The sequence below is a fragment of the Populus alba genome, chromosome 6 (assembly GCF_005239225.2).
Source record: "Populus alba chromosome 6, ASM523922v2, whole genome shotgun sequence".
In the NCBI taxonomy this organism is placed as follows: domain Eukaryota; kingdom Viridiplantae; phylum Streptophyta; class Magnoliopsida; order Malpighiales; family Salicaceae; genus Populus; species Populus alba.
The window spans coordinates 13856103-13872196 of NC_133289.1; the positions used below are offsets into that span (position 1 = coordinate 13856103).

The 16094-nt window shown below is 33.0% G+C and overlaps 2 protein-coding genes across 2 annotated transcripts; both read left to right on the plus strand.

Moving 5' to 3' along the window:
• Positions 1-622: 622 nt before the first annotated feature.
• Positions 623-3446, plus strand: LOC118048029 (myb family transcription factor EFM). The gene is made up of 4 exons (XM_035057537.2): positions 623-1189; positions 1596-2228; positions 2402-2478; positions 2772-3446. The coding sequence occupies exons 1-4, from the start codon at positions 1000-1002 to the stop codon at positions 3252-3254; spliced, it is 1383 nt and encodes a 460-aa protein (XP_034913428.1). The 5' UTR covers positions 623-999; the 3' UTR covers positions 3255-3446.
• A 9289-nt stretch (positions 3447-12735) lies between these two features.
• On the plus strand, positions 12736-15468 carry LOC118048028 (pentatricopeptide repeat-containing protein At5g55740, chloroplastic). Its single transcript, XM_035057536.2, has 2 exons — positions 12736-14886; positions 14981-15468. The coding sequence occupies exon 1, from the start codon at positions 12875-12877 to the stop codon at positions 14741-14743; it is 1869 nt and encodes a 622-aa protein (XP_034913427.1). The 5' UTR covers positions 12736-12874; the 3' UTR covers positions 14744-14886; positions 14981-15468.
• The last annotated feature ends 626 nt before the right edge of the window (positions 15469-16094 follow it).

The following is a 16094-nucleotide window of genomic DNA, read 5'->3' on the forward strand; positions in this document are numbered from 1 at the left end:
TAATTGCATTATACTCGCAGTATATTAGAAGAGCTCCTAATGGGTCCCATAATTATTCTATTAAGGATGTTCTAAGCTACATGATGATGGCCATGTGTGAGATATCTCAAAAACCCTCGGATATATATATATATATATATCTCAGTAAATAATCAAATCCAAAAATACAAACCATCCACAAGCCCATTAAGCTTAAACCAAATGATAGTATACTTTGCATGGGAAGCTTTTGAAGACTACGCATCAATACATGACCATGAGGTGCTTTGATTTTAAAAGTAGGAGACGAATCTTAATATCATAGATAGGCTCTTCAAATCAAAAGGAAATAGTAAAATGGAAAAAAGGATAGTAATAGTAATAATAATAATAATAATAAAGAGATAAAGGAAAAGGAGGATAACAGTAATTAGAAGAAGAATCATCTTTTAGATATTGGCTATTTGAATTCGTACAAAGACTCCATACTAGCAATGAGCTATATGCCAATTAAAAGTTTTTTTTTTTAAAAAAAAAACACACAGTATCTAAGCACATGATCCCTCTACTGTCAGACTCCTGATTCCTTCTTCCCTTTCAGAGAGCCTCAGCTACCTCTCTCATTTTTAGCTTTTCCTAACTTTGCTGTTTACAAGAAGTTACCATCCCTCTTTATCCCCTCCTCCCTTTGCTAGCCTTTTCTTTCCTCATCCTCTCCCTCTCTCTCTCTGAACCCTGCTTTATTCCCTCTTGAACTCATCACTAATTAAAAAGAAGATGATCCTCCCTCGATCCTCCTTGTGTTCACAAACAACAGCCTCTTCCTCTCTCTCTTTCTAATCCACTTGAAAACTCAAAACCTAGAAAGCAAGAGTCCAGGCACCCGACCTCTTTTGCTGTTGTTTGTTCCTACATATCCCTGTTCCTATTGTTGCATGAACGTTAACGACAAGACAACGCTCGTTGAGTAGAGAGATCAGTTTTCTTGCTGTACGTGAAAAGAGAAAACAGTTAATAATCATGGCATCTCCATCAGAACTCAGCCTGGATTGCAAGCCCCATAGCTATTCTATGCTATTGAAATCGTATGGAGACCAGAACGACCAGACCGAAAAGCTTGAAGAGTTTCTCTCTCGCCTTGAGGAAGAAAGGCTAAAGATCGATGCTTTCAAACGCGAGCTACCCCTTTGCATGCAACTTCTGACCAGTGGTATGGATATATATGCTTTCAAACACACACACAGCTTGGCTTAATTTCTTTTCTTGAAAGTCTTAATTTATGCTTTGATTATTACTGTTTCGAGACTAACTGTGGATTCAAGATTATATGCATATATGGAATTCATATATATACACAGAAGATTAATTGGCTAGATAATCATGTGATCATATGGATGGATTTTAATTCTATTCTTTTCCTTTATCCTCTTTCGTTTATAGAAATTCTAGTTAGCTTTCTATCTTTGTTACTTTATTTATTGAGTTCGTTTCTTTGATTTTAAAAGCAGCCAGTTAAATTTTGACATATTTTTGTTAGGAGGATGTGAGACCTCATGCATAGTTTAGTAAATGGTAATTCCTTAATGACTATATATAATTTGCATCTTTCGACTCAGCTGTGGAGACTTCAAGGCAGAAACTACAAACATATAGAGGCAATCAAGAGCCCATACCAGTTCTTGAAGAATTCATTCCTCTCAAAACCTCAACATCCGAAACCCCAGAGAAGACCTCAAACATCTCTGATAAGGCTAACTGGATGACAACAGCACAACTTTGGAGCCAAGAAAGCAATGAAACCAAACCTCAGACCACATTGACATCCCCAAAACTAACCGATATTGGATTCAATGTTAGTTCAAAGCTGATCTTAGACACCAAACAAAGAAATGGAGGAGCTTTCCTTCCATTCTCAAAAGAGAGAAATTTGTGCCCAAGCCCAACCTTAGCTCTTGCAGCTTGTACTGATGAACATTTGGAATTGGATCATAAGAGATTTTCAGAGACTGAGAATGGATTCTCTTGTCCAAAGAGAGAAAGTGCTGGTAATAAGATGGTCGTGATTGAGCAAGGAAAAGGAGCTGGTAATAGTTCATCATCTGATGGCCAAGCAACAAACACTGCAACTATTGCTTCTGCTTCTACAAATACTTCTACATCTCAGACTCATAGAAAAGCAAGGAGATGCTGGTCACCAGACTTACACCGCAGATTTGTCAACGCTCTGCATATGCTTGGCGGTTCTCAAGGTAATCAAAATCCTAATAATGATATTAGTCAAGTCGTTTGTCATCATGATTACCATCTTTATCATTTTCATATATATATATATATATATATATATATATAAAAAAAATGGTTGATTACATGTTATTGGCAATGGTATTTGACTGGTTTCTTTTTCGGTCGTGCATGAAAACAGTGGCCACCCCAAAACAAATCAGGGAACTCATGAAGGTTGACGGTTTGACCAATGACGAAGTAAAAAGCCATCTACAGGTATATATTACTTTATTCTCTCTCTCTCTCTCTCTCTCTCTCTGTATATATACATACCGTCTACAGTTATATATTACATTCTTTTCTTTCTCTCAGTATACATACATACATAGGCAAATACATTATGTGAGGTTCTGGCCTCAGGCAGCATGCATGAAAGAGGCTTTGTACAATTTCTTTTGACCTGACATAACACAGTCTGCACGCTGCACATACTTTGAATATATTAATACCAGTACACTGCAGATCCAAATGATATACTTATCTTTTAACTTTTTTATTTGGTGATACAGAAATATAGACTTCATACAAGGCGACCCAGTCCAAGCCCACAAGCAGCAGGAGCCCCAGGTCCACATCTTGTGGTCCTGGGTGGCATATGGGTCCCTCCTGAGTACGCCACGGCAGCAGCAGCAGCTCATAGTGGGGGGGCAACCCTCTATGGTGCCCACCCAGCTTCCCACGCTCCGCCACCTCATTTCTGTGCTACACCACCCGCGTCTCAAGATTTCTACACTGCAGCTGCGGCACCTCCACCACCACTTCACCACCACACCCTCCACCACCAACTCCAATTGTTTAGGCCCACTTCACAGGTGCATAGCTCCCCTGAGTCGGATTTTAGAGGTAGTAGGGACAGATCTGAGAGCATTGAGGATGGCAAGTCTGAGAGTAGCAGCTGGAAAGGCGAGAGTGGTGAGAATGATGGAGGAGAGAGAAAAGGGCGGGCTGCTCTCAGAGAAGAAGGTGAAGTGAGCAATGGAAGTAAGTTTTAGACCTCTGATCTGATCTGTAAGGTTAGTGTTAGGATAGGGTTAGTGTTTTAGCTTTATCTGCACATGATCTCTAACTTGTTATATGCATGTTAGAAGGACGTAGTGTGTTGTTATATGTTGCATTGATCAATTCTATTGGATCTATATTTTGTCCAATATCTTTGAGAGAGTGAAAAGGCATTAAGACAAAAAGCTCCTAACAGAAAGATGCTTCTATTTGAAAGGAAAGACAAGACACAAGAAAAAAGAAAAAAACAATTTGAAGACTGGATTATTCTAACCGTTCATTTGTTGTGATTATCTGGTGAAGAATTGTCAATGAATGTGATCATAGCCGTTCATTTGTTAGCTTACTTTAGCCACATTTTATATGGCAACCTAGCAAAATCAACTGTGCACGCGAGTAATGCTGGGATATCGAATGAAATCTTGAATTTCTTGAATCTTGAATTTCACGACATATATATTAAGGCTGTTTTCTTTCTCTTTCTTGATTTGAGAGACCACTTGCATGTTTGCCTCATTAAAATCAAAATAATTGATGAACTCTCGTGATATAGGCAATATTATTTTTATGATTATTTATAATATAAAAATTATTTTCATATGATATTGTTAACTTTCAAATCTGGGTGAATTATATTTTAATACATTAAGCTCATCTAACTTTCATAAATTTTAAATTCAGGTTCATGACTAACCTAATAAATAAAAACCAAGCTCGATTTTAAGGATTATAATTTATTTAGACTCATTTCCAATGCACTCATTTTTAAGTTAATTAATGCACCGTCAAATAAACTTAACCTTCAATTATATATAATAATTATATATACATATAAAATAAAAAACTTAAAGGCATAGATGGTTTTGATTTTTTTATTTTATTTTGGCTATTGAACTTTTTTCTCCTTCAAATTGATCTAACCAAATTGATAGTTAATTGTCTTTAAATTGTTAATAGAAAGCCAAATTGAAAGAAAAGGGATCATGATGAACAAAGTGGAATGGTTGTCTTAAAATTAATATGTATTCACTTTGGCCCTCTTACTTTCTAATTTCTAAATTTTTGGTCTCTTCAGGTTTTGAAAATTCAATTTTGATTCAAAATTTTATTTTATTTTTTTTAATTTTTCATTTCTTGATTTGAAAGAGAAAAGAGAGTAGTTAGATTTTAGTTGAAGAGAAAGAAAGTTTTGATTGATACTTATTTCAGCCATGAAAAAGATTGATTTTAGTGTTAAAAAGTTTTATTCGGTTAAGGAAGTTCAACCAAGGTGTTCTTTGGCATTCCCATTGTTTAAGATGGTAGATTTAAACTCAAGAATTGTTTTGAATTTCGAGTTGATTCTGAATGTTTTCTATTTATTTTAGGTTTAAAAAAATTGATTAAAAATCAATTTTTTTACTTTAAAATATCTTTGGCTTAATTTTTCAATGAATCTTTGATCGTAAAAAACTAGATAAGCAAATGATGTGTCATCTGTCTATTTTTATTTTTTAGAAAAATAAAAGGTGACCAACACGTTGTTCGTCTTTTATTAAAATTAAAATAAAATAACATAAGAGACCTCACTCGCAACCAAAGCCTCTTTTGAATGAGCCATGCACATTCCTAGCCTCTTTTTTCCCCATTATTATACACTTTGTTCAATTTAAATAAATAGACTAAAAAATAATTTAAATTATTTTTTAATACATATGAAGTTTATATATATATATATTATATATATATATATATGAAATCATAGCTTTTATATATATATATTAGCAAGCAATCTTTTTGTTTAGCACTTCATGATTTTTTTTCAGATTTTGTTGGATCGCTGCATTTTTTTATTTGATTAAATAGTGTTTGATCTTGTATTTTTTTGTGAAATTTTAACATTAGTTGGTGTTTTTTCTTTATTTGTTAAGTCATGGATGGTTTTGACTCATGATATTCCTACTCACAATAACAAGATTTTTTCTTCAATAAATATGTTTTCGTTTCTAAGAAAGATTAATCAAACCTGTGACGTAACAATGGTCAGTGGACTTCTCCTTTACTGAAAGTCATTGAAGATGCTTAAACGAAATTATTGCTCAAATATCCCTTCCATGTGGGAACCAAATCCTCACAAGGATATGCGAAGTCTATAAAAGGGCTGGGCTGGAGTTTTGATGAGTTAAAATCCGGTTCAAGAACTATTGGTTTTTTTTTTTTTTTTGTGGGAATAGGTCTGCTTATATGATCTCGAGATGGAGGATATACTCGGCCCACGGTCCAGTCTAAGTTCAAGAACGGATTATTTTTTAACACTGATAGTTGTCGGCTAGGTTTCAAGCTCCCCTCTCTCTAACTCTGCAATAGGATTTGCAGCATGTCATTAAGGATGTTGATTAACTTGTATAGATCTTTTATATTAATAACATTATAACAAAAGTTCATTAGTGCTAGGATATTATTGTAAATCAAGAGATATTTTACTATGAATTATAATAGTAGTTTTACTTTTAATTTTTTATTTTTTTATGAGATGTTTTTTTTTTTGCTTTTTTTTTTCTTTTCCAGCGAGTGGGTGGTGCCCGTTCCATTATGAAGCGCATGTGACGCTTCCCAATAGTCAAATCTGGTCACCCACCTTCTTACTAGATGCACAGTCGTGCTCTCTTTCACATGATGTGGCATGTGCAGACAGATAATGGTAGGATTACCACTGATGATTGATTGTTTTTGTTTTTTTTTTCTCCCTCCTGGCAACTAAAATGCACAATTGTCCTATTTGTTAGTTGTTTATCACATTAGCTAGGCATGCTTGTCATACCCAAATATCTTGGGCCTGACATGGTTTGTCAGGCTCAAGTTGCTTAGGTCTAGGCTCAAGTTGACCCAAGCGCTTGGGCTTGACAATCATGCCAGACCTGCGTGTATAGGTTAAAAAATTTAAAATTTTTTAGCAACATAAGTGGACTACAAACACTACCTCATTCAAGCAGGATTTCCCTTTAATATGCAATAGAATTTAAATGCAAACTCTTTTTTATTTGTGCAACTTATTTTATAAATTTTTTATATTCGAAGAGGAAAGAATGAAAAAAAAAAAATGTTGAGTCCTAAGCATAGTTATTAAACCTGGCCTGGTTATTCATCTTTGTATTCTTTTGAAAAGCTTTGAATCTTATATTGCATCAAATTAATTTTTCACTTTTATGAGTTAGATTATATCCTATAAAGACTTGAGCTTATCTATTATAATCTTCTAATCTTGTAAGGAGTGATTTTTTTCTTGTGAAAGATAAACTAATTATGAAGTTTAAGTGACACTTCAATTACATGGGTTTATCCTTTAAGTATGAGTCAAATAGAGGTTTTCAATTTTGATCCTTTAAAAATATTATGTATACTCTTTTTTTTTTTTTTAAATCTAATCTTTAGCTCATAAAAAAATTAGGTGATAGGTTTGATACTACACTTGTAAAAGAATTGAGTTTAATTTTGAGTTCAGAAAAAGATTGAGATATGTTTGAGCTCATAAAAGGTTTGGGTTTGATCTTGAGCCTGTAAAAGGATTGGGTTTTGGTCTCACTTGTGAAGAAGATCATGTGTAGTAGTGAATACTTGAATGAATGTTCAAGTAGTGAAGTAAGTGATTGTCTGAGACCATTATAAAAATTGGTGACTCTTTCTTTTTCCTTATGTTTTTAATTTTGTGCTCATTAAAATTAGATATAAAATTAGTTTAAATAGAGAAAGATTTTTAAAGTGATATAAATTAGATAAAACCTTAATTCATCTCCTCTTAGGCTTTTTAAGTCCTTAAATGCTTCCATTATTGTTTTTTTTTTTGGTGTTTTATCTAACTTTATGCAATGTTAATGCACTAAAACTCCCAAGAAATTTCTTGTCTTTATGTCAAAAGTATTTTTATTGGATTCATCTTGATATTATACATATGCATTCTCTTAAAGGTAGAATATAACTCATCTAAGTATGTAGAGTTAGATTTTAATTTCATCATAGTATTATCAATGTAAACTCTCATATTATGATTCATCATATCATGAAATATCAAATTCATGGCCTTTTAGTAAGTAACTATTTATTAAGCTAAATGACATTGTTACCCACTCATACATTTCTAATGAGTAAGGACATCTAACATCAGTCATATAGACATCTTCTTTTATAATAAAGATATGATTATAGTTGTCATAAATCAAATTTGAACATTTTTTTCTTATTGTTTTTTGAAAAAATAGCAAAAAACAACAAAAACAATCCAAAAAATATATTTTTAATATATTTGTGTTGTTTTCAACATCTTTTCAAAAGAATTTCAAAATTCAAAAAATGACTTTGGATGCACTCAATTTTTAACTCATTTATTTCAAAATCATTAATCATTTATTTTTATTGAGTTGACATAAGCGTTGTCTTTTTCAAAAAAAAAAAAAAAACTAAAAAACATAAAAAATCAAAATATTAAAAAATATATGTTAGGGGGACCAAATATGCAAATGAAGAAGATGAGGAACCAGAGTGTTTTTTTTTAGCTGCTCAGGGGCCAAGCAATGACGAGGAAAAAGACAAATTTATTTTGTTTATAATTAGGTCGTTATAACGAGGAGGAATTTAAGAGGGAATTGGTTAGAACAAAAAACACCAACACACCAAAACACTCTCCCACCTACCAGCTCACACATACAGGAAAAAAAAAAAAAAAAAAACCTTAGCCTCCCTTTTACAATAAATAAAACAACCCAGCCATCACTCAGCCATAAAAAAAAAAACATTTGTCCTTCATCCTTTCTTAGACATTCAACAACACATTAAAAATTTATTAAAATAAAAAACAAAGAACTAATAACCCTTTGTGAAGAGAAAGTAAAAAAAATAAACACCCAAATAATTAATTCTCCTTCCCCCTCCAAGAAGAACAACTCCTCTCTCTCTCAAACCAACCAAAACAATTAGTTGTCTCTCCACTAGCGTTACAAGCAAGACTTATTTCCCCTTCTCACCAAGCCTAATAGGCCAGCAATCACTATTCTAGCTAGAGACCATAACTAACATCATTAACAATAGCCCTAATCATCCTCCTCACCACCTTCAACATCCTCACTTGTAGCACTACGACTGCCTTTATTTGCTAGCCTCTTTTCATAAAAATAATCCATATCATCATCTTTACAACCAACCTTCATAACTAAACAAACCACCATTAATAACCACATTTCTCTCTCAGCAGCAACGCTACCCACACTACCTTTAATGCCATCCTCCATCTCCACTTTTCACTTTCCACCATCATAAACCCATCAAAGATGAGCTACTGAGACTCGCATCCCTTGTCCTCTTCCAAGCCATCACCATCAAACTCCATCATTAGTAACCTTAATTTTTTTCTTTAACCCGACAACACAACTACTAGCCACCATCCCGATCTCCCTCTCAACCATCAAGTCATCTAGCATAAAAAACCCCCCCTCCCAGTCTCCATCTCTACCGTGTCCCCATAGCTGCCATCAACAATAACAAAACCTGATTCGACCTTACTTTCTCTTGTTTCTCAGTGACAACCAACCTTAATTGATGATCCAGCAATAGTAAGAGACACTATTAGAAACAATCACGGTAAGGGAGAATTAGGGAGGAGAAACAGTCATGTGAGGAGAAAGAAATGAAAAGAGGATTGAAGCTTTAGAAATCCATATCTCTTTCCTCAAGAGCATGAAGGAGCATCACCGGTGTATGAGCAAAGAAGAGATCGTTGAGCATCAGATTAACCAGCCCGCCTCCTCTAACAGCGACGACTTATGAATCTACGCGTTGACAATGTTGGAGGTGCATGGTACATGCGTCGTCATTGTTCCAGTGATCTTTCAATATCTATTTCAATATACCTTAGACATTTCAAATGCCCTAGAAGGTCAATTTATAAACTCAAACCATTTTTGGATAAATTGCTATAACATTGTGAAATTTGGGATAAATTTTTTATTGTTATGTATAATTATGGATAGTTTGGACACTTTATTTGACTTGAATTCATTTGTGTTTCAGGTTTGATAATTTACGTTGAATTGTGATTTTATTTTTAGGGTTAAGTTTATGTTGGTTTGAATGTTAAATCTTAATCCATGGGTTGTGCTTGAATTGATGTTGATTTATTTGAATTAAAATGAAATTTGAATATAAGTTCATGAAATTAATATGATTTGTGTGGATGTTTGGTGTTGTTTGATTTTGAGTTGATGAATGATAATTAATTTTGAATTAATATTGTGGGTAAACTAGCCTTGATAAAAATATTTTATTTACGTCTTGCCAAACACGGTCTTCGTTTAGTTTTTAATAAATTTTTTATTTTGAAAGATCATTTTGCAATTAACTTAAATTCCCCATTTTTTTCTATCTTTATATATTTAATATTTGGAATTATGACTAACACACAAGATGTTTTTTCCTCTAAAACAACAATAAAAAATCTTCTTTTAAAAATATAAATTTTATTTTTAATTTGCATATAGCCAAGTCTCTCAAAAATAAATTATATTTGCATATTTTAGCATATTAAAAAAATAAAAAAAATACTCTTTTTATTTTTCAATGTATTTTTGGATTTAGTAAACTAGTTCATTAAAGCCATAATAACTTGGCCTACATTTAAAAAAATCAAAAAATATTTTTTTTTTTGTTTCAGTATTAAGTATTATAAACTTATACGTAATATGTATTCCTTATATTAAAAGAAAAAAAAATCAAAAAATATGTTTTGACTCTAAAATGGCTTGGCTTGAACTTGATAAGATAAAAACCTCCTTATTGAGGAAAACTTTTCTTAACCTTAGATAGACCAACAACTAGAAAGTATAACAATACCTTAGTTTATATTAGATAAATAAACAATGCAGCTTACCTTAGGTAAGATGTACTATGGATGATATGTCTTTCTTATACACAATCAGTCGTATTATCTAAACTCTAAGACCTATAAGGGTTTCTAGTGACCAAAATACTAGGTGGCCACTCAATTCATTTTTTTTTTTTACCGATAAGAAACTAAAATTTCTTGTTCTTTTCCCCATCACTAGAAAGATCCCAACCTGTGAAGATGATTGTCATGAGGCCACACACATGTAACAATAGCTTAAATGGTCATCCATGAAGTTGATGATCTTTTTACAAGCCACTAAATCGATCATCATATCATTCATTGGCATTAGATATTCATCATTGAGAGTTGCAAGATTAACATTTCTAAAATCTATGCAAACTATTAGTTTTTCATTCAAATATAACACTAGTATAATGTTAGAAATCAACTCAACATATCTTATTGGTCTAATAAAACTAATGAAATAAATATTAGGAGGTAAAATGATCTCTTCCCAATGTTCATTTGTTATTATCAAATTGATCAGGGTCAAATCGTTCCCATCACAGTTTTTGCATAGTAAAATGACCAAATTACCCTTAAAAGAAAAATACTTTAAACTAGCATCCATGGCTTTTTAGTCTGTTTACCTTTTTCAATATTAGAAAAATGCCTAAACTACCCTTAAAAGAAATTTACTAAATTACCCTTAAAACTAAGATGCATCAATGTTTTACTATGGACCATGACTTATTGCATTGTGGATTGTTATAATATAATGATGTGTTTTCCCTTAACAACAAAAACCAATGAAATTGATATAAGGGGGTAAACTGGTTTTTTCATGAAGTTCATTTGTTATTATCAAATTAATCGGGGTCAAATCAATCTTCTCACTTTTTTTGCATAGTAAAATGACTTAATTACTCTTAAAGAAAAAAAAAAAAAACTTAAACTAGCATCCATGACTTTTTAGTATGTTTACCTTTTTCAATATAGAAAAATACTTAAATCACCCCTAAAACCAAAACTTAGTAAACTAGCTTCCAGGGCCTTTTCATATTTTCATCTAGATTTTTTTTTTGTTATAAGTAAGTTGATTGAATGACAATAAGGTAATTGAATAAAAAAAAATTAGAAAAAAAATTAATGTGTGCATTACACACGTTAGTTCATAGATTACTCTGCCATCTTCGAACAACACATGAGAAGTCTTGTAACGGCTAAACGGTGGCTTCTAGTGTGGTGTTAGAATCGTCTTAGCGACTCTTCTATCATTGGGCAACACTTGTGGCCAACAGACCTTTAGTCTAGTGTTGACGACCTGTTGCTCTTTTCTCTCTCTTTTATTTTCTATTTCCTCCTTAATTTTTGCACATGACCTTCCAATATTTCAAAGCAACAATTCAATTTGTTTCTTTCTTAGATTTGATCTCTATTTTTTTTTTATTATTATCTGTTCCATTGAAATAATTTATAAAATTGAAATTTATTTCTAATTTCATCCTCCTTTAATTTTTTATTTTTCACATTTGATCATCATTCTTTTGATTGCTATTTGTTTTATTTGAGATAATTTTTAATTGTTTTTTTTTACAATTTCATCATTTTTCATTTTTTTTCAATCAAATCTTATTCTCATTTTTTTTAATGTTATTTGTTTTTACTTTAGAAAAGTTTTTAAATTATTTTTTTATTTCATCCTCAACATTAAATTAGTTGGGAATTGAGATTTTTGTTTGAGCCCGGGTCTAGGATTTTATGGGTTATGAGTTTGGAAGATTAACTCAAGTATAGAAAATTCGCTTGAGTTTGCTTTGATTTTTCCCCTATTTTAAGTTCATGTTTTTTAAATTTTAGCCTTTGATATTTATTTAATTTGATATTCAATTTTGTTATTTTTATATTTTTTTCTCTAATTTTAAAAACAACCTGAGTTTTTTTTAAGTCTTTCTATTTGTCTTTCTTTGTTAAATTCAGCTTTTTATAAAAGAAATTTTGTTCTTCAATTTAATTCAATTCAATTAATTTATTAAATATAAGTATGGGATACTTACTTTATGATATTTTGTTTGGTTTGCTTTCCGGATCATTGCTCTAATAGCGTGTGTGACCTCTTTCAGTGTCATCGTGTATCTTTTTATAGTGGTGTTAAAATTAATCTTGGTGAACTCTTTTTAGTGATGTGAGGTTATCCACAATGGAGTGGTGATGAGTCTCCAGATACATTTTTTTTTTGTAATGGCTAAACTTTTTTTTCGTCCCCTGGATATGATATTGGTATCTAATTTTTTATAATTAATTATTGTCCAATTTTTTTTGTTTATTTTATTTGTTCGTTAAAGTTTTTTTTTTTAATCATGTTGTTAAATTAATCGATTTTATTAAACCAATAAAATCAAGAATTACAACATCAAACATTTCTTTTTTGTTTTAAATACTATCATCACTTAAAAAAAGAATTTATATTAGAAAAAATTGACCTTATCTACAATATATCAGAGAGCACCAATCTAATTAATGTTAAGGCTAAGCTATTAAAAAAGATAAAATAAAATAAAATAAAAAAATCGTACGTGGGGGAGGGGATGGAATACCGCCAAAAGGGATAAAAATGGTTCCGAAACTGTACTGTGTGGCAAATATTAAAACAATGGTGCGCACCATAATCCATCCTCTACTCTCCTCTTCTTCCTTTGGTGCTTCTTCATCTTTTATACGTTCCGAAGGAAATCTTCGTCTCTATTCTATAAATGCATCATGGCTTCTCTTGCTTTCACTCCAACTCCAACCCCAAAACTTGATCTCTTTCACTCTAAAGCTAAACCCACAAAATCCTACAATAAAGTAATTAGAAAACCACCTCATCTTTCTATGCCTCAAATCCAATATAAAAACTGCCAATCTAATTTGCAACAATCTTACTTCAACACCATCTTTTCTCTATGTGGACAAGGTCAAATTCAAGCAGCTTTCAAAATTTTAACTGAGATGGACAGAAGAAAAATCCCAATTGGACCCGATATCTATGGTCTGCTACTTCAGGGATGCCTCTATGATCGTGCTCTCTTTATGGGTCAGCAAATTCACTCTCGAATTATAAAAATTGGTGATTCTCTTGCAACAAATGAGTATTTAGAGACGAAGTTGTTCATTTTTTATGCAAAATGCCATCTTTTTGAGGTTGCAAATAAATTTTTTTCTAGATTAAGTGTAAAGAATGTGTTTTCTTGGGCTGCTATTATTGGTTTGAATTGTAGAATGGGTTTCTATAGAGAAGCTTTAATGGGTCTTTGTGAGATGATAGATACTGGGATTCTGGCTGACAATTTTGTGGTGCCTAATATTTTGAAGGCATGTGCTGCATTGCAGTGGATTTCGTTTGGGAGAGGGGTTCATGGGTATGTAGTGAAAATGGGTTTTGATAGGTGTGTGTTTGTTTCAAGTAGTCTTGTGGATGCGTATGGAAAATGTGGGATTTTAGAGGATGCAAGGAAGGTGTTTGATAATATGTCTGACAAGAATGTAGTTACATGGAACTCCATGATTGGAAGTTATGTCCAAAATGGGTTCGATGTGGAAGCAGCACGAGTGTTTTCTGAGATGAGGTTGGAAGATGTTGAGCCCAATCAAGTTACATTATTGAGCTTTCTATCAGCTTCAGCTAATTTAGGTGCAGTTGAGGAGGGTAAGCAAGCCCATGCGATTGCTGTTTTAGGTGGATATGAACTGGACAGCATCTTGGGTGGTTCAATTTTGAACTTCTATTCTAAGGTTGGGCTAATCAAGGATGCTGAGTTAGTCTTTGGTATGATGCTTGAAAAAGATGCAGTTGCTTGGAATTTGCTCATTTCTAGCTATGTGCAATATGGCCAAGTTGAAAAGGCGCTTGATTTGTGCCATTTGATGAGATTAGAGAACATGAGATTTGACTCTGTGACACTGGCATCCATATTATCTGCCTGTTCTATTATCGGAAATATAGAACTTGGTAAAGAGGGGCACTGTTATTGTATTAGAAACTATCTTGTATCTGATTTAGCTGTGGCTAATAGTATGATAGATATGTATGCCAAATGTGAAAAAATTGCAGATGCAAGGCACGTTTTCAACTCTACAATGAACAAAGATCTTCTATTATGGAATACTCTATTGACTGCTTATGCAGAGCTTGGTGTAACTGGAGAAGTCTTGAAGCTGTTTTATGGGATGCAGTTGGAAAGTGTGCCACCAAATGTGATGTCATGGAATGCTGTGATTTTGGGATTTATTAGAAATGGCCAGATCAATGAGGCGCAAGATATGTTCTCACATATGCAGGCTGTTGGCATCCATCCGAACTTGATGACATTTACTACCCTTATCTGTGGTCTGGTTCAAAATGGTTTTGGCAATGAGGCCATTCTGGTATTCCAGAAAATGCAAGAATGTGGGATAAGAGCTAATCCCTCAATCATCATTAGCACAATCTCAGCTTGTACAGATGTGGCATCATTGCAATATGGAAGGGCCATTCATGGCTATATCTTAAGGCATGACTTATTGTCAACTATTCCAGTTGCAACTGCTTTAGCGGATATGTATTCCAAATGTGGAAATATTGACCAAGCTAAGAGGGTTTTGGTGTGATTTCAAGAATACATTCATATGATCTCTGCCAGTGGATTTGCTCAAGGTTTAGAAATTCTTGTGCAGCATAAGCATCCATAGATTAGAACCAGATAAAACGCACCTTCATATCTGCTTCAATGATGCTGACTAATAATATCTTGGTAAGTGAAAGTCTTCGCCTTTTATGGATGTATACTTTAAAAATCATGTCAACTGTGTGGAGAATTATTAATTTATGATAAATCTTCTTTCTAGGTTTGGAATCCGGATGAAGCTTCAAGGTTTTCTCTCACCATGCCATGAGACACTGTGAGATGAACACGATTATTTCTAAACAAGTTTTTAGATTTCGAACTACGTGGCCCTTTGAAATTCATATGCAGCTGCCGGGAGGTGAATTTGTTCTAAAAATTAAGGTACTTAATGCAACTAGAAAGGCCTAAAGAAAAGGCTAGACGTGGCTGGAATTCAAATTGGCTGCGAACACCTTGCATTTGTTGCTCATGATGGGTCACACACCGCAACTGTGTTCGTACATGTAATTTTTGTTTTAATGTGAACTGAAATGCATTCGAACTAGAGAAATTTCTTCCACTGAGAACAAATGAAGTGTTGTCAATAGTTCCAAAAAAGGAGAACGTTGCATTGTTGAAAACAGGACTGCAATCACTTTTGATATGGTTATGTACAAATAGTCCAAAAACTCTCTAATGACCTGAGTTTTAAGTTGTTGGGTTTGGTCCTTCTCTTTTGCCATAAATTTTGGCTCTTTTTTAAGTTGTGGTGGTGATAGCTGACATATACAAAGAGAAAAAGAAAGAAGCTTGAACAATTTATGTTCAAACTTTGATAGGCAGTTGATTTAATGTTGGATTGAGCAGAATTTTTGATAGCAGGTTACAGAATAACTCTTCATACTGTCAGAAAGAAGAGTGAAAAGTCGGCCAGCCTGTTACCCACCCTTGCTCTTTCGATCACTGACTCCCTAAACGGACAAATCTTGCATAACCAGCTCCACGGCCCTCACGAATACCCCATTTTTATCACTCGCCACATGGCACTTTGTTATCATCATTGGTCAATCCCACCACCACCGAGCTCATGCATTATTTCATAGCAGGTTAATATCAATTATATATATATATATATATGAAGTGTGTAAACAATATTTTAAGTGTTTTAGGTTTGATGATCATATAAGATTCAAAGTGCTTTAGTTTAGTCTAAAAGACTTGAATTTGAAAATCTTGGCAGACCAGCGATTGAGTATAACAATTATGCCAGACCCGTGTCGGGCCTGACACCAAAATATATTACCAAACTGTGGCTGGTTTTGGCACCAAACTTTTCAAATAAAAGATAGTAAAGT

Coding starts and splice junctions, on each gene's coding strand:
- LOC118048028 (XM_035057536.2), top strand. CDS start 12,875: ATGGCTTCTCTTGCTTTCACTCCAACTCCAACCCCAAAACTTGATCTC.
- LOC118048029 (XM_035057537.2), top strand. CDS start 1,000: ATGGCATCTCCATCAGAACTCAGCCTGGATTGCAAGCCCCATAGCTAT. Junction 1,190..1,595: donor CATGCAACTTCTGACCAGTG/GTATGGATATAT, acceptor CTTTCGACTCAG/CTGTGGAGACTTCAAGGCAG. Junction 2,229..2,401: donor TATGCTTGGCGGTTCTCAAG/GTAATCAAAATC, acceptor GCATGAAAACAG/TGGCCACCCCAAAACAAATC.